The 26,050-nt window shown below is 44.9% G+C and overlaps 1 protein-coding gene across 2 annotated transcripts in view; it reads left to right on the forward strand.

Annotated features, from left to right (window-relative positions):
* NUP93 (nucleoporin 93) overlaps positions 1–18,344 on the forward strand; it is a 117,907-nt gene extending 99,563 nt beyond the window's left edge. For both annotated transcript variants that reach the window (XM_053602261.1, XM_053602270.1), the window contains 14 exons: positions 3,636–3,768; positions 4,756–4,913; positions 6,219–6,384; positions 6,666–6,759; positions 7,560–7,751; positions 8,480–8,606; positions 8,719–8,791; positions 8,889–8,933; positions 10,436–10,552; positions 11,268–11,386; positions 12,585–12,702; positions 13,155–13,238; positions 15,243–15,371; positions 18,064–18,344. In XM_053602261.1, coding sequence (XP_053458236.1) covers positions 3,636–3,768; positions 4,756–4,913; positions 6,219–6,384; positions 6,666–6,759; positions 7,560–7,751; positions 8,480–8,606; positions 8,719–8,791; positions 8,889–8,933; positions 10,436–10,552; positions 11,268–11,386; positions 12,585–12,702; positions 13,155–13,238; positions 15,243–15,371; positions 18,064–18,174 — 1,666 coding nt within the window. In that variant the 3' untranslated portion in view covers positions 18,175–18,344. The remainder of the gene's footprint in view (positions 1–3,635; positions 3,769–4,755; positions 4,914–6,218; positions 6,385–6,665; positions 6,760–7,559; positions 7,752–8,479; positions 8,607–8,718; positions 8,792–8,888; positions 8,934–10,435; positions 10,553–11,267; positions 11,387–12,584; positions 12,703–13,154; positions 13,239–15,242; positions 15,372–18,063) is intronic.
* The last annotated feature ends 7,706 nt before the right edge of the window (positions 18,345–26,050 follow it).

Below are 26,050 nucleotides of genomic sequence, written 5' to 3' on the forward strand. Positions count from 1 at the left end.
AAGAAGAGATTAATCTGTGGTTCAAAAACAGACTATAAAACAGGGGCTCTCCCAGAATTGGAAAAAATATCAGCACTGTAGATGCAGCAGCATTTGTTTCTAGACTCGTCTTGATCACGTTTGACATTCACTTAGCATCTCACTAAAACTTCAGAGGAAGGAAATCTTTAAAAGTGTCTGCTCAGTGGTAAATAAAAAAAGCAGACTGCCAATTACTGCCAATATGGCGTGCAGAATGTTATTGTTACTATTTTTTACATGGTAAACTGCTTATAATATTTTAGAGAATGTAAAAATATCTATGTACATGTGTATATTGTGCGTTATCTCTTCCTCCTCTAAAATAAATGTACAAATAAATATCAATCTCAGTGCCAAATTCCACCCACCCCCATATTCACATCTAGAGTTTGCCTTGTTCTGTAACCATATTTTCTTTTTCACTTTAGTGTCACCATTCTCTGATAGTATCTTTTTAAAGCATTTATTGTTACTTTTTTTTTTTCTAAGACAAAGTCTGTCTCCCTGAGTAGAGTGCTGTTGTGTCATAGCTCACAGCAACCTCAAACTCTTTGGCTTAAGTGATCCTCTTGCTTCAGCCTCCCAACTAGCTGGGATTACAGGCACCCACCAGAACACCCAGGTGGTTTTAGAGATGGAGTCTTGCTCTTGCTCAGGCTGGTGTCAGAACTCCTGAGCTCAAGCAGTTCACCCACCTCGGCCTCCCAGAGTGCTAGGATTATAGGCATGAGCCACCGTGCCCAGCCTACTTTTGACAGAGGGGGTATTTTAAAATAATTTTATACAGTTTTAAAGTATTTTTGCTAATGCTAATCCACTGACAGTATTCACGTAATAGTTTGAGTAATATAGTGCACCAGATGGCAAAGGAGACCCAGTCCCAAATAATTTTTTTTTTTTTTTTTTTTTTTGAGACAGAATCTTACTCTGTCACCCAGGCTGGAGTGCAATGGCATGATCATAGCTCATTGTAGCCTCCAACTTTTCAGGATCAAGCGATCCTCCTGGCTGTTTCCCAATTAGCTAGGACTACAGGTGTGTGCCAGCACATCTGGCTGATTTTTTAATTTTTTTTTTGTATAAACGGAGTCTCACTATGTTCCCCAGGCTGGTCTCAAACCCCTGGCGTCAAGCAATCTTTCTGCCTTGGCCTCTCAAAGACGAGGATTACAGGCATGAGCCACCACACCTGGCCTGAAGTAATTTTTAACTTGTAAGGCTAAAATTTTGAGAAAATATAGGATTGGTCTATCTCTTTCCTGCCACATTCTAAGATTTGAGGCAGGATATATTATTTCTTGACCCTCAAGGAATTTAGGCTGCTGCTTCAACTTGGGCTCTTGCCATAGCCTATGAGTTGTCTTAATTCAAGTTGGAAGAGATGGTAGTGGACATCTGTTTGTCCTGGCTGCAGCAGGATTCTTACCCGTCCTCTGCTTTTAAATACTTTTCACTAATGGGAAACTCAATTACATTTGTTACAGTGATTTTTATTATTTATTGTAAAAATGGTGCATGCTTATTATAGAAAATTCAGAGATGCTGAAAAGAAGACCTGAAAAAAGAGAGGAAGTCCCTTATACTTTATATCCAGAGGCTCCTATTACCTTGTTAAATTTCTTTCTTTCCTGTTTGTGATTTATGAGTATTTTTGTTTGATTTTTACTATTATGATCCAAATGTGTACAATATATGGTTTTATATAGTTTGATGTTCAGTTTTTTGTCAATAGTTTCCATAAATGCATAAAATGTCATTGAGTCTTTTTCCTATAATTAACATTTGGGTTTTTTTCTCTCCCACACACACTAATTCACTCACTAACTCACTCTCACTGTGCATATGAAACACCTGATTATTTTGAGGCAGTCTGTTTTGATTTGGACATGAACATATTTAGCAAATTCTTTGTTATGTTAACTACATATTTGGGTACCTGTAACTTGGACCATTTAAACTCAGTATAGAAACACAAACACTAGAGGGGATTTAAACGCATACTACAAATAAATGAGGAGGGAATGATAGAAAGTCATCACTTTGCAACCACCACTATAGTAACTGGTTCATTAAGGACTATCAATGGAAATTAAAACCACTGGGTAAGACAAAGATTGTTGGTGGACAGAATATTTACATGACCTCAACATGTTACCCCGCAGATTACTTACTAATTACAAAGGGAAAAAATTAAATTATAATGGAGAAATCTGGTTGGACAATACAAGGGAATCAAATCTAGTGTTACTATAAATAAAGTAAACTGATGTTACCTGTCTCATTGTGGTACTCCAGGGGATGTTACCAGTATCAGCTGTGTTGGGTTATAGCAGAAAATTTGAACCTGAATCAAATCGTGAGGAAATGCTCCAGCTTGTAAGACATTCTAGCAGATAGCTGACCTGAATTCTTTATAACAGGTCAGTGTCATCCAGGTGTAGTAGTACACACCTGTAGAGGCTGAGGTGGGAGGATTGCTTAAGGGCAGGAGTTTGAGGCCACGGTGTACTATGATCACACCTTTGAATCGTCCCTGCATTCTAGCCTGAGCAACATAGTAAGAACTTGTCTCTTAAAAAAAATAAATTCAGTGTCATGAAAGACAAAAATGGTGGTTGTATTATCCTAGATTAGAGGAAATGAAAGTGGCCTGACAATTGCCATGTATTTCCTTGATTGGATCTGAGATTTAGTAAAAACAATAAAGGATGTTATTAAGAAACAAATATAGGAGGCCAGGCACAGTGGCTCACGCCTGTAATCCTAACACTCTGGGAGGCTAAAGTGGGAGGATTGCTTGAGCTCAGGAGTTTGAGACCAGCCTGAGCTGGTCTCTACTAAAAATAGAAAAATTAGCTGGGCTTCATAGCGTATGCTCACAGTATGTGCCGCCTCTCAGCTACTGGAGTGGCTGAGGCAGGAAGATAGCTTGAGCCCAGGAGTTTGAGGTTGTGGGGAGCTGTGATGATGTCACTTTACCCAGGGCAGCAGTACAAGACTCTGTCTCAAAGAAGAAATAAGTACGGGTTGTGATTTAGATGATAATATACTAATGTTAAATTTCTTGGTAGTGGAATGATACTGAGATTAGGTAGGATAATGTCCTAGTTCTTAGGAGCTACATGGTAAGTATTGTAGTCCCTGATTTATGTGATGTATTTTCATATGGTTCTGAAAAAATAAAGCATGTCTGAGGGCGGACAGAGAAAACACGCACAAAATTGTTGAATGTAGGTAGAAGGCGTACGCATGTTAATTGAGCCATTCTTTTTTGTTGGTTTGAAATTTTTTTAAATAAATAGTTTAAAAAGAACCCACTAGAGCATTAGGCTGTGAGCTAGAGCAATTATTATTCTGCACATCAGCCCTTAATGCATTTGAAGTCCACAGTTGTATTCCTCTAGGCATTTTTTTGAATATCAGCAGTCATGGGAAATCTTTACAGTGATCCACTACCTGCTGAATACATAATGTGCTTTGCTTTTCTTCTGTGTTGGGTTTGAAGTCCAGGTCCTTCTCTGCAGAGTTCACAGTCTAGCATCACGGATCCAGACCTAGATGGGTGTAACATGTATTTTCATTCTCCTTTGTTTTTTCCTTTAAAATTTTTCCAGTTATAAGAATTACACCCTGGTGACTGTCTTTGGAAATTTGCATCAGGCTCAGCTGGGTGGTGTGCCTGGGACTTACCAGTTGGTTCGAAGTTTCCTAAACATTAAACTTCCAGCTCCCTTGCCTGGACTTCAGGTATTGGCAACATGCTCTGTGACCAGTTATACCCCCAGACAGGTGTTTTCAGTTAAGAAGAGATTATGTGGGCGGTGCCTGTGGCTCAATGAGTAGGGCGTCGGCCCCGGATACCGAGGGTGGTGGGTTCAAACCCGGCCCAAGCCAAACAGTATCAAAAAAAGAGCCGGGCGTTGCAGCGGGTACCTGTAGTCCCAGCTACTCGGGAGGCTGAGGCAAGAGAATAACCTAAGCCCAGGAGTTGGAGGTTGCTATGAGCTGTGTGACACCACGGCACTCTACCGAGGGCAATGAAGTAAGACTCTGTCTCTACAAAAGAAAAAGTTAAGTGTGGATACTACTGTGTGGGGGATTGAACGGAGGGCAGCTGATGAAGGGTAGAAGCTGAGAGACCTCTTAGAAGGCTAATAATGCAGGGGTCCAGGCAAGGTACAGGGAAAAGGTGTCATTGAGTTCAGGACACATTGTGCAGACAAGTGACAAAAGCAGATTTAGGATAGGTGAGCTGCAGTATCAGAAGAGTGGTAACAGCTGCCTCTGATCACAGTGTCTAACACCCAGATACTTGGGGAAAAGTTTGTAACATTTTAGAAACTGAATTATGGTGATGATGGTCTCTTGTCAATGGTATCTTTGGCCCTTGCTTTGTGGGGATTATAGGAGTATGTGTCTCATGTAACTACAGAAGAACACATCACCCAGTTACTGCAGGCCACTGGGATTCCACAGAGAAGCCATAGGGCTGGCTTTGGAGGAAAAGCTCTGGAGATACACTGCAAGTTAATAGCTTAACCTGAGCAGATTATTTAACTTCCCCATGCCTTGTTTGTAAAACAGGGAGGAGGCTGTTAATGGTTCTTACCCCATGGAATTCTGAAGATTAAGTGACTTAGTACAAAGAGGGGCTTAGCTGGGTGTCAGCACATCAGAAAGCAGTCAGCCAGCTTTTACTTGTTTTTACTTGAGTATTTATCTTTCCTCTTTTAGGATGGAGAGGTGGAAGGCCATCCTGTGTGGGCATTAATTTATTACTGCATGCGCTGTGGAGACCTGCTCGCTGCTTCACAGGTGGTTAATAGAGCCCAGCACCAGCTGGGAGAGTTTAAAACCTGGTTCCAGGAGTACATGAACAGCAAGGACAGAAGGTGCGGTGAGACACATGGCCAGAAGAAGCCACATGGAGTCAGAGGGGCAGCCCCACTGGCATCCTTCTCTTTTCCCTGCATGTACCCCAAATCAGTTTCTTCTTGGGGAAAAGGAAGATTTAGAAAACAGTTAAACTCTAGTTGGGAATAACAAGTAGAAACATAAAAAGAGAGCTCCACTCTGACACTGATGTCTAGACATGTGTGCATCTGCGCTTGGAGATTTTTCTGTTCCTACAGGAACAGGGAGAGACTGTATTTCGGAGTGTGGTTTGATTTATACATCCAGGACACATCAAGGATGCTTTATAATAAAATGAGACCTTTTTTTGAGACAGTCTCACTTTGTCGTTCTCGGGGCAATGCCCTGGTGTCATAGCTCACAGCAACCTCAAACTCTTGGGCTTAAGTGATTCTCTTGCCTCAGCCTCCCAAGAAGCTAAAATGTTACACTTTGTTAACACTTTGTGCTTTTCTGGTCTGCCCACTATGGAAATACGTTGTCATGTTTCATGATATACCGGCTAGAATTAGAGAGTAGTCTTGAAATATAATCACTAAATTGCTAAGTGTTTTCTTTACATTTTCTTGCATTAAGAAACTGCTAGGCAGTGGCACTTGTGGCTCAGTGAGTAGGGCTCCGGCCCCATATACCAAGGGTGGTAGGTTCAAACCCAGCCCCAGGCAAACTGCAACAACAACAACAAAAAGAAACTGCTAGGCATTAGTTTTCCCTGGATTTTGCTAATGTAATTGGACTTTAATTCATAGTCAAACTGAGTTTATATATGTACATGTCTATAAAAGAAATAATGGTGGTTACTCCAATTGTACCCATGAAAAACTGGGGATACTTTCCTTGGCAGCATTAGTAATGCCATGTCAAGAGATGGTCTTGAAAACAGGGCTCCCTCAGAAGGAGATTTGAATGCAGGTTGTTATTATTTGGGAGGTGATCCCACATGAATAAGGGAATGTGGAGGACGGGGGGGTTGTCTGTCCCTAATTGAGTGCTGCTGGAGGAGTGGGGGGAAGGTGAAATGAAGTACTCATTCCCTAGTAATTCTAACTTCCCCTGAAGGCCTCTGCCCAAGTTAGAGAAAACTAGCCAGCCAAGAGACACAGGCATGGTAGTTGCAAGTCAGTTTAAATCAGTTGTACCATGAGGATGGGGCAGAAACAGGTGTGTCACCCTGGATAAAGGAAGGCTTCCTAATCTGTTGTGTGATTAGGAGCTTGGGTGCTTTCAAGTGCCCTTGAGGATCTTTACTGAGTGTACGCCTGCGTGTTCCCTTATGTCTTTAGGTTGTCCCCAGCCACGGAAAACAAGCTCCGGCTGCATTACCGTAGGGCCCTCAGGAACAATACAGACCCCTACAAGCGAGCTGTGTACTGTATCATTGGCAGATGCGACGTCACGGACAATCAAAGTGAAGTGGCGGACAAAACCGAGGACTATCTGTGGCTAAAGGCAGGCGCTGTTTCTCTTTCCCAGCAGGACTTTACCCCTTCCCTCTGCTCATGTTCCCCACACAGAATTTACCTGCTTAATGTATGATGCCAGTAAGGTGATTGGGGTCAGTGGATTTCTCGTCTCCTGGCCCCATTTTTTGTGTGTAATTCCCAGATAATAACCATAATCTTTAGTGCAGCTTCCACCTCATATCATTGAGAGCAGCTGAATAGCTCCAACTCTGCACATGGCTCAGGACGCAGTCTGTTCCAATGCATGTGTTTCTCTTGGGGATTTAGTTAAACCAAGTGTGTTTTGATGACGACGGCACCAGCTCCCCACAAGACAGGCTCACTCTCTCACAGTTCCAGAAACAGTTGTTGGAAGACTATGGTAAGATCCTATTCATGACCACCTTCTCTTCTCTTGTCCACTTAAGGCAACTAAAGTTTTCCTCTGGGAATCCTTCATCTCTGAACTGTCTCTCCTTCTAGACCCCTGTGGATCTTCAAGGCAAAACCCAACAAAACCATTTCAAATTCAAGTAGAAGCCATGTGACCTAAAGTATCTATGACTTAAAGTAGCTATCGTGAACTATTTTCTCTAATTCTTTGAATTGCTCTGGTAGACATTTGCTTAGGGAGAGACAGAGAAGACTTAACAATTGCTTCCCAGTGGACCGTATCTGAGTACAGAGAAGAGAGAAATACCTTTTCTTCCCCCCCCACCCCACATTGTTTAGAAACTCTGAGAAGAAAATAAGATTCCAAATAGTGGTTACTGGTTATTGAATTCATATTTCTATGAATATAATTGAACTAAACCTTCTTTGAAGTCTTCCTTTCTCTCCTTATTGAGTGACGTTTTATTAGGGTAGAGATGAACGTCCCTTTATAGTCCGAGTTAAGGTCTTTAACCCTGTTTTATTCCCACATGATGCAAGCATTTTCGGTTTTACAATGTGACCCCTACTTGCTACATGTTGTGAAGTCTAAAGAAGGTGAAAGAGCTGGGTCACATGTCACTAGGCAGTTCACTGTGTCCAGGGCCCCCTTGATTAATTCAGACTCGGGCTGGTGCCTCCTTCCTGCCCAGTAAGTCCCATGAGCACACAGTGCTGCTGCCAGGGGGCCAGGGCTGCCAGGGGCAGCTTCCTTCTGAGTGGGTTTTATCTCCTCTCCCCACCTTCCAGGTGAGTCCCACTTTACAGTGAACCAACAGCCTTTCTTGTACTTCCAAGTACTGTTCCTGACAGCGCAGTTTGAAGCCGCAATTGCCTTTCTCTTCCGCATGGAGCGGCTGCGCTGCCATGCTGTCCATGTGGCACTGGTGCTGTTTGAGCTGAAGCTGCTTTTGAAATCATCGGGACAGAGTGCCCAGCTCTGTGAGTATTCATGACTGAGTTGTCAGCAGTGTAACCAGATCACATTCCCCAGGGGTCAGTGGTGGCCTCAGAACCTGACCCAATAGTCAGGTTCCAATAACCTGGGCAAATAGTACAATTGTGTTAGAAGGCTGTGAACTGTTGGTTTTTTGGGGTTATTAATGTCAGGGAGCTTGCTCCCCCCTACTAGTATTCCCTGGGCTATTAAATATATTAAGGTGCTGTACAAAGTGCTAGCTTTGTGGTTGGTCTGATTGCCTGGAGAATGGTGCAGAAGAGGTAGTCCTTTGAGTCATGAGTCTGGTTTCCATAAAGGCTCTGGCTTTAATGACACCGGAAACCCCAGCCAGCCATCTGATGTGCATTCCTGCCTGAGATGAGAGCGTCAGGGGAGAGAGGGAATAAATGTGGATAAGTGGCTGTGGGCTCCCTGTAGGTGTAGCAGAGTCACCCCAGAGCACATGCTATAACAGTCAGGTGAATTGTCTTGTCACTCAAAGACAGCATATGAGTAATATACTGCAAAATGCCATTTTCTTCACTCTGTACATAGAGAGGAATTGAGAATGAGGTGGTAAAGAGGATTGGCCAAAGCTTACGTTGGCAGACACTGGCTGGGCCACAGGAGGAGAAGCTCCTGGTTCTGTGGAGTTAGCTCCCGTGGTTTCTGGGTCACATGGGTGGGAGGGACAATGTGGATGTGACCTGTTCTGCCCCCCACTGTGTAGTGAGCCACGAGCCTGGCGATCCCCCCTGCATGCGGCGGCTGAACTTCGTGCGGCTCCTCATGCTCTACACCCGCAAGTTTGAGCCCACAGACCCAAGGGAGGCCCTGCAGTACTTCTACTTCCTCAGGTAGTGTCTGCTGCTGCTGGTAATGTTTGCTTTTGATTTCTGCCATTCTGAGAGCAACTACCGAAGGCCTCATGTCCAGACCAGGCACTGATTTGTTTCTGTTCCCTTGTAGGGACGAGAAAGATAGTCAAGGAGAAAACATGTTCTTGCGCTGTGTGAGTGAGCTCGTGATAGAAACCAGAGAGGTACCTTGATTTCCTTTTATCGCCCCTACTTTTCAGCATTCATGTTGTCACACATATCTTTGTCAAATAAATTAAGTAAACTTTTTTTCTTCCACAGTTTGATATGATTCTTGGGAAACTAGAAAATGACGGAAGTAGAAAGGTGGGTTAAATGCATCCATAGAGAAGTGTTTGTTAGGGAATTTAAATGTCTAAAGATTACAGTTAGATTTTAAGATTCACAATACTAAAGATGCAAATCTGAACGAAGTTTCCTAGTTTAAAAAACGGAATGAAAATTAAAGGTCCAAAAGGACCTTGATTTTGTACACATTTGTATCTTAAAACATGTTAACTTGTGATTAGATAGCTTTTTTATTATGTTCAGAACACTTGTTTGTGCCTGTCAGTTTTTAAGCTGAGAAGTATACATTTATGCCATTCTCAGCTCAAAAAACTACAAGAAAAAGAAATTGAATTCTACTCCTGCTCTCCCCAGTTAGAAAGTTAGAAGTACACTTGACCAGGCAGTTTCTGAGGGCTCAGAATTCCAAGTGGCCAAGTGGAAATGTAGCTACTCCTGGGAGCGTTAGTGATTCCTGAGCTATGTTGTACCCATTGATTGTCATAGCAGAAGAGGCAGAGGCTCTATTGTCAGAAACCAGTCCTGACCCTGACTCTCCCTGTGTCCTTGGGAAAGTCACTTGCCCCTCAGGGACTGACTTTTCTCCTTTGTATAAATTAGTGGCTTGGACCCAGCAATCTTGATAGGAGCTCACATCACTTACACCATCCAACTCAAAAAAGGGCCAGTGACAGTGGCTGTCACAGTTGCCGAGTACTGTTCTGCTCTAAGTGCCTTGTGTATAGTTTGTTAACTTAATCACCGTGATAACCCAAAAAGGTGGAAACCATTATTATCTGTGTTTACCAAGTGAGGAAATGTACACAGGAGGCTGTTTTCCACAAGCTCACACAGTAGTAAGAAGGGAGTTGGAATTTGACTCCAGTCCTTCTGACTTCAGAGCCTGTGATCTTCACTGCCGGCCTCTACTGCCTCCCGAGTGGCAGGATCAGGTCACTCCAGCTTGGCTGATAGAGAGTCAGGATGGTTGATCAGGGATGTCACACAGTGGCCATCACTCTGCTAGGGTTCCTAAGGCCTCTCATGCTCTCCTGACTATTTGGTTGCTGTTGAGTGGTGTTAGGATTTTTTTTTAAGTGTCCTGATACCACTTGCCATGTATTTTTTCAGCACCAAATTTCTTTGGCCATTTGTCTTAGAAAGCAAATCCAAAATCTTTGAGATATAAGTCTCCCAGTTTTTTTCTCTAGTTCTTCCTCATCAGCAAATTTAAAATCATTGATTTCACCAACTCTGGGTCATTTTGGAAAATCAGAAAGCACAGATGTCTTGTTTCTAACTCCTCTGTGCTTCCAGTGAGTTTGCCCTTTCCTATGTAGTTTCATTGGTCTCTTTTCTTAGTTTTAATAGGGCCCTGTAGCTGCAAGAAGCGAGAGTCTAGCTGATGCAATGGCTGCATTGCCCAGGGCAAGCATTTTCAGTTTAAGTAATTTTTTGATCCCATTGCTTCTCTGTGTTTAAAATAATAGCTCTGCGCTCCCATCTCTCTCTTCTTCTCCCTCCATAATTTGTCTTGTCAGCCTGGAGTCATAGATAAGTTTACTAGTGACACAAAGCCTATTATCAACAAAGTTGCTTCCGTGGCAGAAAATAAAGGACTGTTTGAAGAAGCAGCAAAGCTTTATGACCTTGCCAAGGTAAAGTGTACCCTCTTCCTTCTGCACTTAACAAATCTGTTGGCCTTTTGGCATTAAATGCACATTTCAAGAGTGCTGTTGTTCTAGTGCTTAGGCAATTACTGATCCAGTCAGAGTGAAATTCCCATTTTACAGAGTTATTTCTGCCTGCAAGGTACTTTGGCCAAGCAAGAGCAGCATATTGAAAGGACGTCCTGCAGGCATTAAGATATAGTCTCACTTGGCAGCAGGATAAGCATCCATCACAGTCCGTTAGTGAAGCTACTGGTGAAAATGCCAGCGTACTTACCCTCACCACAGACACACTAGTGAATATTGTATATTGGAGAACAAGACCACAGTTGTGCATTTTTAGAGAACTAGAATACATATTTCTATGTAAGAACACATGGTGACTGCTGATGATTATGTCACCTAAAAATTACATCTTCTCCTTTTACCAGATGAGAAAGGTAGGCAAAAAGGGCTATAAGTCAGGATGTTTTTTAATTAAAAAGTTTTCATTGAGGTATGATTATCATGTAGACAAATGTACAAATATTATGTGTGCAGCTTAGTGAATTTTCTGTAGGTATCTTATGTAACCACCACTCAGATCAAAGTACAGAACATTTCATCCATCACACCAGAAAGTTCTCCCTTCTGTTTCAGTTATTTTTTTTTGTTTTATTGATTATTTTATTAATGATTACTTTAATTTTAAAAACTTGAACAGAATGCTGATAAAGTGCTAGAGCTGATGAACAAACTGCTGAGCCCTGTTGTTCCTCAAATCAGTGCCCCACAGTCCAACAAGGAAAGGCTGAAGAACATGGCACTGTCCATCGCTGAGCGGTAAGGCCAGGAGCTGGACTCCGAGGGGGCCACTGCCACTGCCAGGCCACCTGTGCCCATGCAGGTGCATGTTCAGCTTTACTAGTTAACAGCAAGCAGCTTTCCAAAGGGACTGCACTAACTCACCATGCCACCAGCACTACATGAGAGTTCCCATGTGCCCACACTTGGTGCTGTCAGACTTACAACATTTTTGCTAAAGAAGAGGGTATGAAAGTATTTCCACATTTTAATTGTGCACATTAGTTTTTTTCCATTTATTCCACATTAGTTTTTGTTCTGGACCTTATGCTCATCTGTAAACTGTTGGACCTCTACTTGTCCTTGTTGGAGGATATACTTTTGTTAGCCATCTCAAGGGCATTAAGGAGCAAAGCTAGTGGCTCAGTGCCTGTGGCTTAAGCGGGTAAGGCGCCAGCCACATACACCTGAGCTGGCAGGTTCGAATCCAGCCCGGACCCACCAAACAACAATGACAACTGCAACCAGAAAATAGCCGGCTGTTGTGGCGGGCGCCTGTAGTCCCAGCTACTTGGGAGGCTGAGGCAGGAGAATCGCTTTAGCCCAGGAGTTGGAGGTTGCTGTGAGCTATGATGCCATAGCACTCTACCCAGGGTGACAGCTTGAGGCTCTGTCTCATAAAAAAAAAAAAAAAAAAAAAAAAAGGAGCAAAGCTAGTGGTGAATAGATGGGGAAATTCTTAGAGGTGTCTTGGCCAGTGTTTCAGAATCTGCCTTTTTCCCCAGTGAGTTAACAGACTTTTTAACCAGTTTAAGTTCTAGATCAAGGCAAAGGATGTTATTTTTTGTGCCCTCTGCAGATTCCTAAGAGAGTAATCCAGACAAAATTGGCTTTGGGATGCATTCCTAGGGTAACATAAAAGAACATTCTTCAGTAATGAGGTATCTCCACTTAGCAAATAATTCCCAGTGATGGCTGCTGGGCCTCTTGCCTGTCAGGACTTCCTACCCTTCCTGGACATTTAGATGCTGAGATAGTGGTCAAGACTACAGAACCCTGCTTCATGCCAAGTATTTGTAGGCCAATACTTGACCATTTCAAATAAACACCATTTTCTACTCCTCGATTAACCTCACCCAAATAGTTCAAGTTCAGTGCATTTTAAAATGCTATCCCACAGTTGTGAATTATATAGAAATTTATGATACACCCTTGCTCCCCCTATTTTGTTTTTCAGGTATAGGACTCAAGGAATAAGTGCAAATAAATTTGTGGACTCGACATTCTATCTTCTGTTGGACTTGATCACCTTTTTTGATGAGTATCACAGTGGTCATATTGATAGAGCCTTTGATGTAAGTTTCAGGAGAGGTGTTTGAAGTACAGCTTAATATATGCCCTTGAAAATTCAAAACACTTCATGGAATTATTTTTTTTTAAAAAGGAAGTGTCAGTAATATGCCTGTTAAATGAAGAAGGAAGACAAGTATAATCCTGGGACTTACGAGGGGATTTCTGTGCTTTGTTTGTTTGTTTGTTTCCTTTTTCTATTTCCTCCCTCTTTAATCTGAAAATAATAGAGCAGTGTCTCAAAGTAATTTGAAATCTCTGAATTTTTAAAACTGTGTCAGAAGACAAGTTTAAGAATTAAGTTCACAAGTTAAAATCAAAGCCATTGTGCGTATGAGGGGGATGTTGTTTTCTATTAAGAAGCCTTGTGAACATGCTGCATGCTAACCATATGCTTAGAGGGATGAAATGACTGTGATGGCTGCATCATATGTGGCTGGGGGTTTGTTTTAAATAGATAATTGACCGCTTGAAGCTGGTGCCTCTGAATCAGGAAAGTGTGGAAGAAAGAGTGGCTGCCTTCAGAAATTTCAGTGATGAAGTAAGTCCTTATCTTCCTGAGTTATAGTATTCTTTTTCCCCCACTTCCCCTGAAAGTTTTTGTTTAATGTAACTAACAACTTTAAGAATTCTAGTTACTGTAACCATGCAGACTGAGTTTTGCAAGGTGGGTCTACTTTAAGGGATCCTAGGTTGGCTTTTCTGTGAGCACACATATCCCCCCTTGAATTGTTGTCTGAATTCCGATGCAGACAATACAGTCACTTCAGTGATCAGAACGTGCTTAGAAAAAACAGGTTTCTGGTTGATCCTCTGAAGTCTGGTTTAATTCTTTTATTGTCTCCTTGTAATAGAGGGTATTTTAGTGCTTAACTCTAATCTTCTTTAAGTAGTTCCATTTGGTACATGAAACACATCATGACCACTGCCATCTTTCCCCTCCCTGTTTTGTCTAAAAAAGCAAATACAATGACCGTGGGCTAAGTTACCACCCCACAGTCCCCACCCCTGCTATCTCTTTGTAGGGTTCCTAGTTGTAGCGTGTTGCCACGGTCTAGCCCAGGTGCTCAACTGGGCTGTGCACTGGACTCTCCAGGAGAGTTAAAAAGCCTCATGCTCAGACTGTACTTCAAAGATTCTGCTTTCCCTGATCTAGACTGCAGTCGTTCCTGTGTGCAGCTGGGTAAGGCTCTTTTAAACCACAGATGCTTGAGTTTACTAGACTCTATAGACTCTAGAACCAGCTGCCTATTCTGAGAGGTCAATAGCAGCATTTCAGTTTTAAATTGTTCTTTATTGGCTGGGTGCCATGGTGCACACCTGTAATCCCAGCATTCTGGGAGGCAGAGGCGGGAAGATTGCCTGAGCTCACAAAGTTCGAGCCCAGCCTGAGCCAGAGCAAAGACTTATCTCTAAAAATAGCCCGCCATTGTGGTGGGTGGCCGTGGTCCCAGCTACTTGGGAGGCTGAGGCAAGAGAATCACTTAAGTCTAAGAGTTTGAGGTTGCTGTGAGTTGTGATGCTACGGCACTCTACCAAAGATGACAAAGTGAGACTCCGTCTCAAAAAAAAAAAAAAAAAATGTTGCGGCTCAAGCAGCTAAGGCGCCAGCCACATACACCTGAGCTGGCGGGTTCAAATCCAACCTGGGCCTGCCAAACAACAATGATGGCTGCAACAAAAAACAATAGCCAGGCATTGTGGCAGCAACTATAATCCTAGCTACTTGGGAGGCAGAGGCAGGAGAATTGCTTGAGCCCAGGAATAGGAAGTTGCTATGAGCCGTGATGCCACAGCACTCTACCTAGGGTGACAGCTTGAGGCTCTGTCTCAAAAAAAAAAAAAAAATGTTTCTTATTAAGAGAAATACCTTTTTCAAAAATCATATTTTTGTTTTAGAGAAAGAAGTGAGATCAGCTTTTGCACATGCAGAGGGGCATTGGCTGTGTGTACACAGTTTAGGTCTTGCCCCTTGCTGACCTTCCCTTCGCATCTGCTGCAGTCTCCCCTTAGCTACTTGTCCCTTTGATATTTCTTGCCTCTCCTGGATGCACCCTTCATTGCATCCCGGGCTAATGTAGTACACCAGGGCCTGGCCTGGCAGGTGCTTCCAGGGACTCTGGCAGGGTCACATAGGTTCAGCAGAGACAGCCTAGTTGGGTTTGAGACAGCAGGAGTGGTCGGAACTGTGGAGAACTGCCATGTACACCTTTACTCTACTGATGTGCAAAGCCAGATTCTTTAATGGTAATCACACTGCAGGCCAGGCCAAATCTACATGCCGGCCAGATGCCACCTGCACACTTTGGGTTTGTGGCCCCTGCCTAGGAGGAAGAGCAAGCCCCTGACTTGAGCAGCCTCGCCTGGGGATTGCTCTGCCTCTTGACATTTCCGTGCCGTCAGCTCCTTTTTGGTGACGGTGTAGCTCTTCTGGTAGCTGTAGGATGTCTTGTGAGCAGGCCTGCCCGGAGCTGCCCACCCTCCCTCTACCTTTTGTTGGCCCTGAAGCCCTTTTTCCTTACTGCTTGTGTTTCTCTCTGTGTAGATCAGGCACAACCTCTCAGAAGTGCTTCTCGCCACCATGAACATCTTATTCACACAGTTTAAGAGGCTCAAGGGGACAAGTCCATCCTCAGCATCCAGGCCCCAGCGAGTCATCGAGGACCGTGACTCTGTAAGATCCCAGTGTTCGTGAGAACATTGCTGAGAACCACATGTGTGGTTGGAGTCCCTTGCACTCTTAGAGACCACGTGACCCAAAAGTGCTCTTTTCCCTTCCTATCTGGCAGCTGGGTAAATCTTGTGTCAGGAGCTCTCAGGCCAGAGGAAATCAAGCATTAATGGGATTGCAGCTCTTCTTAAGCTTAAAAAAAAATAAGTGCTAGGTCTGCCAATATCACCTTTAAAAACTCATACAGAAAGCTAATTGATTCCGTAAGAACTTCCTGCTCATATTAAAATACAAGGTTATTTTGTGCATCTAAGCTCATTAGTGAACACTTTGGTCAAAACTATATTTTGATTACCACATTAATTTGATGCAAACCCTTGTCTCCCCCTCATCTGTGCCTCACAGTGACCCTAGAGAGATAACTAGGGCAACATTGATCCCCATCTTACAGCTGGGGAAACTGAGGCCTAGAGTTGGGAAGCTACTTGCTTGCTTTTGTGGTAGATAGGTGGAGGGGCTGTGACTGGAAGTTGGGTCTGTCTGACGCCTGAGCCTGTGCTCTTTCTGCTCCCTGTGGGGCCTCCAGCAGTGCACGGGTTAAGTAAAATCCAGGTGGCAGGAGCCCTGGGACTCACACAGCATATGTTATCTGAGCATCCCTGGAGCTCATTTAAGGTAACTGGGGGAAAAAAAGCCCCTGATCTCACAATCAGTGTCTGACTGACTTGACAAAAGAGTAAAGGTATTTGACCTAATGAAACCATGAGTTGGGGTAGTCCACTGGTATTTTTTAAATTACTTTCCACTTAATTTTTTATGAGACTTAGGACAGTGTCTAACATCTAAACCTGACTTGGTCAGTCAATCCTGTCTTCTGCCTCCGAGGATGTCCGTGGGCTCTCTCCCCTATGACCCTACGGGTACCGTCATTAACAGAACTTCTGCTTAGTGAATGATGGTGCCATTTTCACCTTTAGGAATGTAGGTGGCAGTGCTCAGGAGTGGCCCACTGATGTGGTAAACCTGTCCATGTGTGTGCTGGGGGCATCTGCTGGTCTGCCACCTACCCTTGGGCAGAGGAGCCTAAATGCCAGATGTGCCAATAGTGGGCACACTCTGCTAGCCCCATGGTAGGAATTTTTATGATGAAAGAAGTGCAGTGCAATGATGTTTGTGAATCCCAGGTTGAAATGGCAGGCATTTCCTGGCCCTCTGTATAGTTTATAGGTGTTGGGAGGGAGTGCCTCCCAACAGAGAGGAGCTGGTGGCCTGAAGGCCTTTTCCCACATCTGCAGGGAGCCATCTGAAGGGCACCTTCTTTGTGTTTCAGTCTCTCTTTTTTAGGCACTTGGTTTTTATATCAAGAAGAAAGCCGGGTGGCGCCTGTGGCTCAGTGAGTAAGGCGCCGGCCCCATATACCGAGGGTGGTGGGTTCAAACCCAGCCCCGGCCAAACTGCAACCAAAAAATAGCCGGGCGTTGTGGCGGGCGCCTGTAGTCCCGGCTACTCGGGAGGCTGAGGCAAGAGAATCGCTTGAGCCCAGGAGTTGGAGGTTGCTGTGAGCTGTGTGATGCCACGGCACTCTACCGAGGGCCATAAAGTGAGACTCTGTCTCTACAAAAAAAAAAAAAAAAAAAAAAGAAGAAGAAAGCCATTCTGCTAGCTCCTCTTACCCACCACTCTCCTTTTTCTTTTTCTGCAAGTTAGGGAAAGGCAGGATTGAGGAGAAGCTTATATAAAAGGTGCCTACCCAAGAAGCAGTTTCATGGTTTAAAGTGAAGTGCTGCCTAGAAAGGGGTGGGTGCTCTTACCTGAACATCCCTGGAGCTCTTTTAAGGTAACTGGGGGGGAAAAAAGCTTGTGCACTTTTATTCAGTTCTGAAGAAAGCACAATGGGTGTCCTCATCACAAAGTAAGACTTCATTTTGTTCAGATGTTAGTTAGTGTGTAAGGACAACACTTGCCCATTTACTTCAAACATCTGGTGAAAAACAGTTGCCTTTCAGTTTTCTTTTGGAATGATACTGAAGTAAGCCTAGTAAATGACTCTTGACTTTTCCTTAAAAGTCTTGTTACTGGTCTAGAAAGGTATTTGTAGACTCTTCCTTTTTAGTCTAGATTTGGTTTAAAATTGTAGGGCCATCTTTTTTCCTCTCAAAACAGTATAGGAATTTCATAAATATTGTTGCCTAGGAAAAGAGAGCCACACAGTAAGTCAGGGAGAAATGGGAGGAAGAGACCCAGATGGGGACTGCACATTATCATGGTTTTTGCCTCTGGTGTTGGGGAAAGTTCATGGGGGTCCTAGAAACTCACATCCTCAGGGAAGTAGATGGACAAAACCAGCCAGGAAAGAGAGGGGGATGAGAAGCTCAGAAAAGTGGAGCAGGCAGTTCTGAAGCTCAGGGCTGTGTCAGAAGCTAGTCAGATGTGTTGGGTTGAGGCAGCTTGTCTGCAAACCCATCTGCCTTTTGCTTGGTAGACAGGCTTGGTTGCCTGTGGAACTGGGGCCCCTGAGAACAAGCTTTGCTAACTCTGCACCAGGCTGGAGGAACATGACAGTGGAGGGTACAACTGTCACCTGCCCACCGGAGATCTGTCCCTGACCCCATGGGGTAGAGGATGGAAGAACATGGAAAAGTGCCCTGACTTGAAAGGTAACTGGTTTTCTTCTCTTCCTCCCCCTTTCTCTCAGCAACTCCGAAGTCAAGCCCGAGCCCTGATTACCTTTGCGGGAATGATACCCTACCGAACGTCTGGGGACACCAATGCAAGGCTGGTGCAGATGGAGGTCCTCATGAATTAGATGCCATGCTTTGGGGGCTTCTGGGACTGCACTCTGTCAGTACATCAGGCACATGGGCCCCCTAGGGTGGGGTTTCTGGTTTTGTTTCTGTTGTGTTGTGTTTTGTTTTGTTTTGTTTTTGTTTTGTATTTTGTATTTTTGTCAATACCAATAAATCTTTTTGGTTTGTATTTTTTTCAACATTCTTTTATTTTTGTATTTTTTCTCCTTTGAAATTTTGTTTACTCTTTTATTTGTGTATTGGGGCAAATGCTGTCACTAGTTCTTGGGGCCACAGAATGAGAGGCTATATAGGCATCTATGATTTGATTAAATTGACCCTAAATAATTAAAAATTTACCCAAAGTAAGCCAGGAAACAAAGCCTTTGGAAGTTGCTTTTATTTAGATATAATATTCCACCTAGCAGAGTCATGGTTCATTTTCACATATTAATATTATTATTATTATTATTATTATTTTAATGTGAAAGCCAACCTTAGCCTTAGGAGATTTAAGATTTGTGTGTAAAATAATCAAGCACTCCATGTCCTCCCTCTTCTCAGGTGTTTCCTGGAGTCCAGGTAGTCCAAGATCATCCCCTGAATTATCTGCTCTGATTGCAGGATTAATCAGTTTGCTATTTTGTTGCAGTCCCACTGGAGACAAAGGTGGGAAAAAGCCTTTAAAAACAATGTTGCAGGGCCCAGCTCAAGCTTGAGGAAAGGGTGAACCTTACTGCCTCAGCCTTCTAACTGTTCCACTGAGAACTGACTGCTTGAACTTGTGCAGACCTCTCTTTTTTAAGCTCCTTTTTTTTCTCTAGTGGTCATTTCCTCTGCTTGGATAACCCCCCTTTGCCTTTCATGAAGATAATTAGCCAGGCAAGCTCATGCATGGGCCACAGTCTGCATGTGTGACATACAGAAACCAGACACTACGTGGTATCAGCACTGTGGGTATTTGCTTCCTGAGCAGCAGTTGTTTCCCATCATTGTCTCTGTTTCTCCCTCCACCTGTCCTGGACTAAACTGGAGAGGAAATGAGGATAAGTGTCTGGTCCTAAATGGACCCAGCACAGCTGTAGCTGTGGGCAGCAGCAGTCTGCTCTGTTGGCTTGATGGGCTGCTCCTGAGGCAAACCCTTTCTAGAAGGATGTTAAGATCCCTAAAGGGCCCCCAAAGGCACTTTCGCTCCTAGGAGACGTCTCTTTGTCCCAGAGTATAATCACCCTCACCATCCTCTAGTTAAAATAGTTGTTACCTTTTCTTTGGGGAAAAAGCTGATCTATATATAAAACAGCCATCTTCTCATCTGTTGGATTCCATGTTCCATCAAGGTCTGAGGGCCGGTGGGACTGGCCCTGCATGGTGGGATAAGGGACCTTTGACCAGTAGATAAGCCCTAAAATCAGAAGAGACAAAAAAGCAAACAGACCTTGAGCTGCATTGTTCGGGGAGCTGTGAGTTGGGAATGAAGTGGTCACTGGTTGACCGTTGACAACTTGGCTGAGAGTGAGACATTTGTCAGAGAAATGAGATAACAAAGTTCATACCAGAAGGGCCAAGTCTCAACGGAGCAAATCCTATAAGCTGATGCCGTGGTGAAGGGTGGCCTTGTGGGTCTGTGCAGAGAGGAGGAGAAACAGGTTGACTTTGCAAGGCCAAAACCTCAGGTTCCCACATACCCACATGCTTACAGCTTGTGCCAGAAATTAGGACTTATGACAGATGATGAGCTTGAAAGGTCCTCCTCAGCTCATGTGTTGAGAGAACTAAATCCCCTTGGATATTGGGCCATGATTTCACTGTTCACCCAGAGGAACTTAGGAAAAATTACTCTAGGAGTCTTCCAGGGATAAGATTTCAGTCTTTCTAATGAAATCAAGTGCACTGGAAGACTGAGTCGAAGTGGCTCTCGATAAACTCCCTGAAACGTCCTGAGATGATCCGGATTCTTTTCAGAGGCCTGGAGATTTGATTTTATGCATTCTAGTCCTTTGTGTGTATGGGTTTTTTAATCAACTCTGACTAAACTTGAGAGTGAAAACTGAAATGAAACTTCAGTGAGCTTTCTTAGAGCAAATCCTTTGGTTTTATCACTCAGGAACTAGATGGGTGCCTCAAAGAGCGTAAGTGCCCATTTACACTAAGGCCAGAATGTAGGCCCAGCTCTTGCCCTCCAAGAACTTACAATCCAACTAGAGACTTAAGGACAGTTGGGTGGCCACTTACTCTCTTCATGCGTCATTTAAATCCTTTAAAGCAAAGAACCAGAGATCTTTCTGCAGTGTCCAGCATTTTGCTGATTGAAGACTATTCTCTCTTTGGATTTTTACTCTTGTCTGCTGCTGGCCAAAACCCTGAATACTAAATTTGGCAATTATGTATAGCTATGCCAGCCTCCTGTGGCTTTAGACTGGATCCCTACAGTCCTTGTTTCTCCTTTAGGCATTAGAGCCTTTGTCTAGTTCATTAGGTAGTTCATTCACATCACTTGCCAAATTTCTATCATGCTGCTCAGGAAGTGACTGGAGCATGCCAAATGCCGAGTTAGAGAATAAATACCCCTGCCAATTTGTCGGCAGGCCCCCTGCTGATCAGACTCTCATGGCCCCAGTGAGCCACTTTTATGTCAGTAAAATTGGACTTTTGGTCCTGTACTTCAGGAAGAAGTTCTCCACCCAATAAACAGGAATTGTCTAGAACTGAGGAGGAAAATTATGCTATTTTCAGCATCCTGAATATCCCCCATTCAGTAACTCTAAGCTGAATCCAGAAGTCTCCCCACCTCCAGACCATTTTCTGACAATTCCGTAGTATATTGATGTTGTTCATAGGGTAGAAGGGAAATAAATCTTTCTGCCACTTATTTTTTTTTTTTTTTTTTTTTGGCCAGGGCCAGGTTTGAACCTGCCACCTTGGGTATATGGGGCTGGCGCCCTACTCCTTGAGCCACAGGCGCCACCCTCTGCCACTTATTTCTAATGAGAAAGGTCACTGGAAAAAAAGTTCAAACCTACTAAAATGTTCCCAAAGGAGATTTCAGATGATCTGCGTACGTAACTGTTGCATTCTGGCTAAATAGGCTGCATATATTTACGTACCAGCCAGAATTCAATTCTAGCAAATACTTCAGAAACTACTTTATGTGCTGGGCTTTGCTAGGTAGCTGGGATATCCAAGTTAATCAAGCATTGTCCCCATCTCTCGATTTGTCCATCATTTTTAAGGAGTTTTTTTTTTTTTTTTTGAGACAGGATCTCACTCTGTCACCCTAGGTTGAATGCCATGACGTCACAGCTCACAGCAACCTCAAACTCTTGGGCTTAAGTGATCCTCTTGCCTCAGTCTTCTGAGTAGCTGGGACTACCGACACCTGCCACACCACCTGGCTAACATTTCTATTTTCTATTTTTAATAGAGACAGGGTCTCACTCCTGCTCTGGCTGGTCTCAAACTCCTGAACTCAAGCACTCCACCCACCTGGCCCACCTGAGCCTCCCAGAGTGCTAGGATTATAGGCTTGAGCCACTGCTCTGGCCTGAAGTGGGTTCTTTTTTATTCTAATTTTTGTCAGGATCACCTAAGTGAAATAATCATGGTTCAAAATTGCTAACCTAGGAAGGGAGGAAAGCTTCTGTCCTAGCCTTGGTTTATGAACTATGTTTCTCCCATGTGCCGACAGTGAATTGCTCAGCAGATGTTGAATGCGCTGACACTTTGTTGTTTTGGCCTCCTGTTCCAATCCCTTCCCCGCAACCTGTGAACCAGCTCCACTACCTGGATTCAGGCTCTGTGTTTCAGCATGGGGGCTCTTAATAGGCATTCAGTCTAAAAGGTGAGAGAGGAACATCTCCCAGAGTCAGATAAAAGTCGGAGCTGATCCTTCAAAGACAGGAATTTACAGAACTACACAGGCAGCAGGAGAATGTTGAGAAGAAAGGGGTGGAAATTTGAGTTACTGCTAATAATAAAGGCCAGATCTGTGAAGTGGGAGGGGTGCTGGCAGATGCTCAGCCTGGCACTGGCACATTCTGTGTGCGGGGCTGCCTTCACCTTTGAGCATCATTTCTTGGGGATGGGGAAGGTAAAAAAGTTTGCCTCTGACAATGGCTTCTGATTGGGCAGGAAGAGGGGAGCCAATGATCCCAGAGGGGGCTTCTAGCATCAAAATGGATGTGCTGCAGCCCACTTTGGTGGCACCAGCAGACCTGTCCTAGACAGGGTCTTAGGTGGCATCAAGGGCTACCTGGCCTGCAGGCCCAATTTAGCAAATAAAAATACAGGACATGCAATTAAATTTGCATTCCAGATAAACAGTGAATAAGTTGCTAGTATAAGTATGTCCCTGTTTGACCTGGCTACCCTATCTGGGCTTGCCTCTGCTGTCCTAGAGAGCTTTGGACCTGGCACAGTCTGCTGGGAGCTCTCCAGATAAATTGAGTTACCCTGATTTGATGCACTGTTTGTACTTCTGCGGGCAGCAGAAATGACAGTGAGATAGGAAGTCACTTGAGAGAGGGCAGTAACTGGAATTGAGTTTTGAATAGCCAGGCAGGCGGGCTGCGCAGGATAACGCTGGCTGCTGTTGACCTCAGCTGCCATCATCTACTGGGTATTTTTCCATCAGGAATTTTAAATGCTGTACATTTTATAAAGAGGGGGAAGAGGCAAAGTACAGCCTTTTCTCACTTGATCAGTAATTCGTGTTAGAATTCTTTGCATTTTTCAGTTGACTGATTGTTTTCCTTTTTTCTGGGTTTGCTTTACTGGCGTTGCTCTGTGGTGTGAGGGGGCATCAGTGTATGTTGTCTGGATGTTTCTGCACAGTAACTTTTACATTGACTCTGTTTAGGATGATGTCTTCACCACCACCCCTGTCTGTAGGCAGTAAATTTCTGGGATGTTCTCCCAAAGTGCCTTGTGCTCCCTTTGTTCTGTCTTTCAGGGGAACAGAAACCTCTCTCGGGCCTCCTTTTCTGGGAATGTCTTTAGCACAGCTTGGGGCTCCTCAGAGGGAGAAGTGCCTCTTCCCAGCCTCTGGGTGCAAATAAGCCAGACCCCTTCTCCACCCTACCCCACCTCCCCATGCCCCTCAAGGAAGGCTTCTAAAGGCCACCGGTCCCTGGGTCTGTGAAGTTCCCAGAGGTCTCCATAAGTACAGGACTTCTGTCTCAGCCCTGAAGTCTTTCCTCCCATCAGCTTCAGAATTCTGTCTCCTGACCAGGAAGGAGCCTGGGGAAGGTCAGATTCTGGCTGGAGGTATGGTGGGATGATAAAAGCATTTATTGTGATAAATCCAGCATGTGGCATGCGTTCTGGGGCTGGGAGCAGTGAAGATCTGTGACCCTTTATTTCGGACCTCAGTGGAAAGTATTTTAAATGGGGATTGAGAGCCAGTTAATTGGCCTTAGGGATGGGGAAGCAGGACTGGGGCTGTTTTGGTCAGATGGTCGAAGAAGCTAAGGCCTGTGCTTTTGGCCATGAGAGGCATTTCCAGGACCTGGAGCATGGGATTCTCTTGAAGCTAATGCAGATGGCTATCGATAGAGGTGGGGCATGTTCATCCTCTCTACCTGAAGTGACCTGCTGAGGCTGCCTGGGGACCTGTGTTCTGTCCCTGAAAGGGGCTGCATGGAAGAGTTTCAGCTCATTGCCTGAATGGGTGCCCCCTGCACACCTGCTTGTGTGTGCCCCTGGAGCCTCTGGGGGGCCATTTCCTGATGGGAATCTGGGTCTCCTACAAGTGCCCCTCAGACCCCATCGTGGGGTTTGGCGGTCTGCTGTGGGGTGGTGTACCACCTGGAGCTGGGGCTGGCAGCCTGTGACTGTGAAGGGGAAACTGAAGAGGGAGTGGCAGCAGGTGGGGGGAGGGCTGCTAAAGGTGTCCCTATTTGTCCAGGTTTCTTGAGCCGAAGGCTTTTCAGTGTAGTGAGGCTTCTTTCTGAGTCCTCAGTTAAAGCCATTAAAACCCCACCCAAGTGGCAAGGGATGGAAAAGTTAGGGTCATTGGTCACCCCAATGTGAGTGACACCTCAGAAAGTGCCAGGTATGCATAGAAGCAAACAGCAACAGGCACGTACAAGGAATGGTGGTGGGAAATGAGGCCACAGAGCCGGGGAAGGGTTCCTGCTGGCAGTGCTGCTGCAGGGAAAGACATTCTCATTGGGGAGGTTGGCTGGAAATTCTCCTCCTCAGTTGTCCCAAATGTCTCCGTTGCACAATGCCATCCTGAAGGCATCACCCTCATCGCACTGGTGACCCTCCCACACTCAGGGTAGAACTCTGGAGTAAGGTTTTATACTCATCAGCCTGACAGATCAACTAGTTTGAATTTTTAGGAAAAGATAAACCAAAAAGGGCACTTTCCTGAAAGACATGTTTGAGATGAGGCCCCCTGGTGGCCGGCAGCAGTCATCAGCACCAGAAAGCACAAACTGCCCAAGAAGGGTTTCAGAGACTGAACACTAAATTCTGACAGTAAAGAGCTCAACAACAATGGGGGGACAGGGTGGGAAGAGTGACGAATGTTGGGGTAACAGCTCCAAGCCCTGAGCAGAGCGGAGCAAGCAGTTCCCAGCTAAGCCCAGCCCCACAGAGCCCCAGAGCCAGCATTGTGAGGAGACGCAAGCCGTGCCACTAGACTGAGTCGGTTAATACCCCTTTCTCACCACTTGGTCCTTGTGTGGCTGAGGGCAAGTCATTTAATCACTGAACCAGTTTGCTTGTGTGGGAAGCAGGGATGCCAATTCCTGTCCATCAGCCTATTGGGGAGATTAAGTGAGTTCATATAAAGGCCTCCCAATTGCCTGTCACAAAGGCACCCAGTATGTGAAGTTAGTTGTGGCCCCCCTTCTTCCTGCCTCACTCACATGGGTCTCTAAGGCAATTGCAATGTCCTCTACCCCTGGGCAGAGGTAGGTCCCTTCACAGCTGACCCGTCACATGCATGCAAGTGGAATCAATTGCCCCCACCTCAGGGATGGTGATTTGGGGAGGGTGACGAGATAAAATTAGGTCTGGTGATAAAATACTGGTGGGGCAACAATTCCCTATTAGGGGCAGCGCACAAAACTCCCGATTAGAGGCAGCAGACATTGAGACGTCAGGTTCCACTTGTGGTTGCCATTTGTTCAGTGACTGCTGAATGGAGAGGGCAGTTCAACAACTATCTGAGGGCCTACCCTGTGCCAGGCATTGTTCTCGGCACTAGGGACAGAGTGGTGAACTGAATCAAGATGCTTGCCCTCTGGAAGCTTGTGTTTCCCTGCAGTGAGTGACAGTGGGATTCCTGTAGAACGGATCTCTCCTCCCGAGCTGACTCAAGGGCTCACTGGCTCATCCACTCACTGGCTCATCCCTTCGGGCTGAGAGCTCTGGGGTGGTTTCGGATACGGAGGCTCAAAGTGTCCTTGGGGAGAAGAGAGAAGCAGGTACACATGCACATCTACACGGAGTAAAATAGAAGCCTTAGGAAATGTCCCGGGGGCCGGGAGCAGCAGCAGCTCACCCCTATAATCCTAGCACTCTGGGAGGCCCAGGCAGGAGGATTGCTTGACCTCAGAAGTTCAAACCCAGCTTGAACAAGAGTGAGACCTCGTCTCTACTAGAAATAGAAAAACTAGCTACATGTGGTGACAAGCACCTATAATGCCAGCTACTCAGGAGACTGAAGCAGGAGGATTGCTCAAGCCCAAGAGTTTGAGGTTGACGCCAGGGCACTCTACCCAGGGTAACAGAGTGAGACTAACTCAAAAAAAGAAAAAATGCCTCAGGAAGGGACATACAAAGAAGGATTCCCAGTGGCTGGAGGGTGCAGGAGCCATCTGCCAGTGACCGTGACACAGACCTAACAGATGAGAGACCTTCATGGGTGTGGCCACCCTGCCAGCCCAG

Source organism: Nycticebus coucang, chromosome 2, assembly GCF_027406575.1.
Source record: "Nycticebus coucang isolate mNycCou1 chromosome 2, mNycCou1.pri, whole genome shotgun sequence".
NCBI lineage: Eukaryota > Metazoa > Chordata > Mammalia > Primates > Lorisidae > Nycticebus > Nycticebus coucang.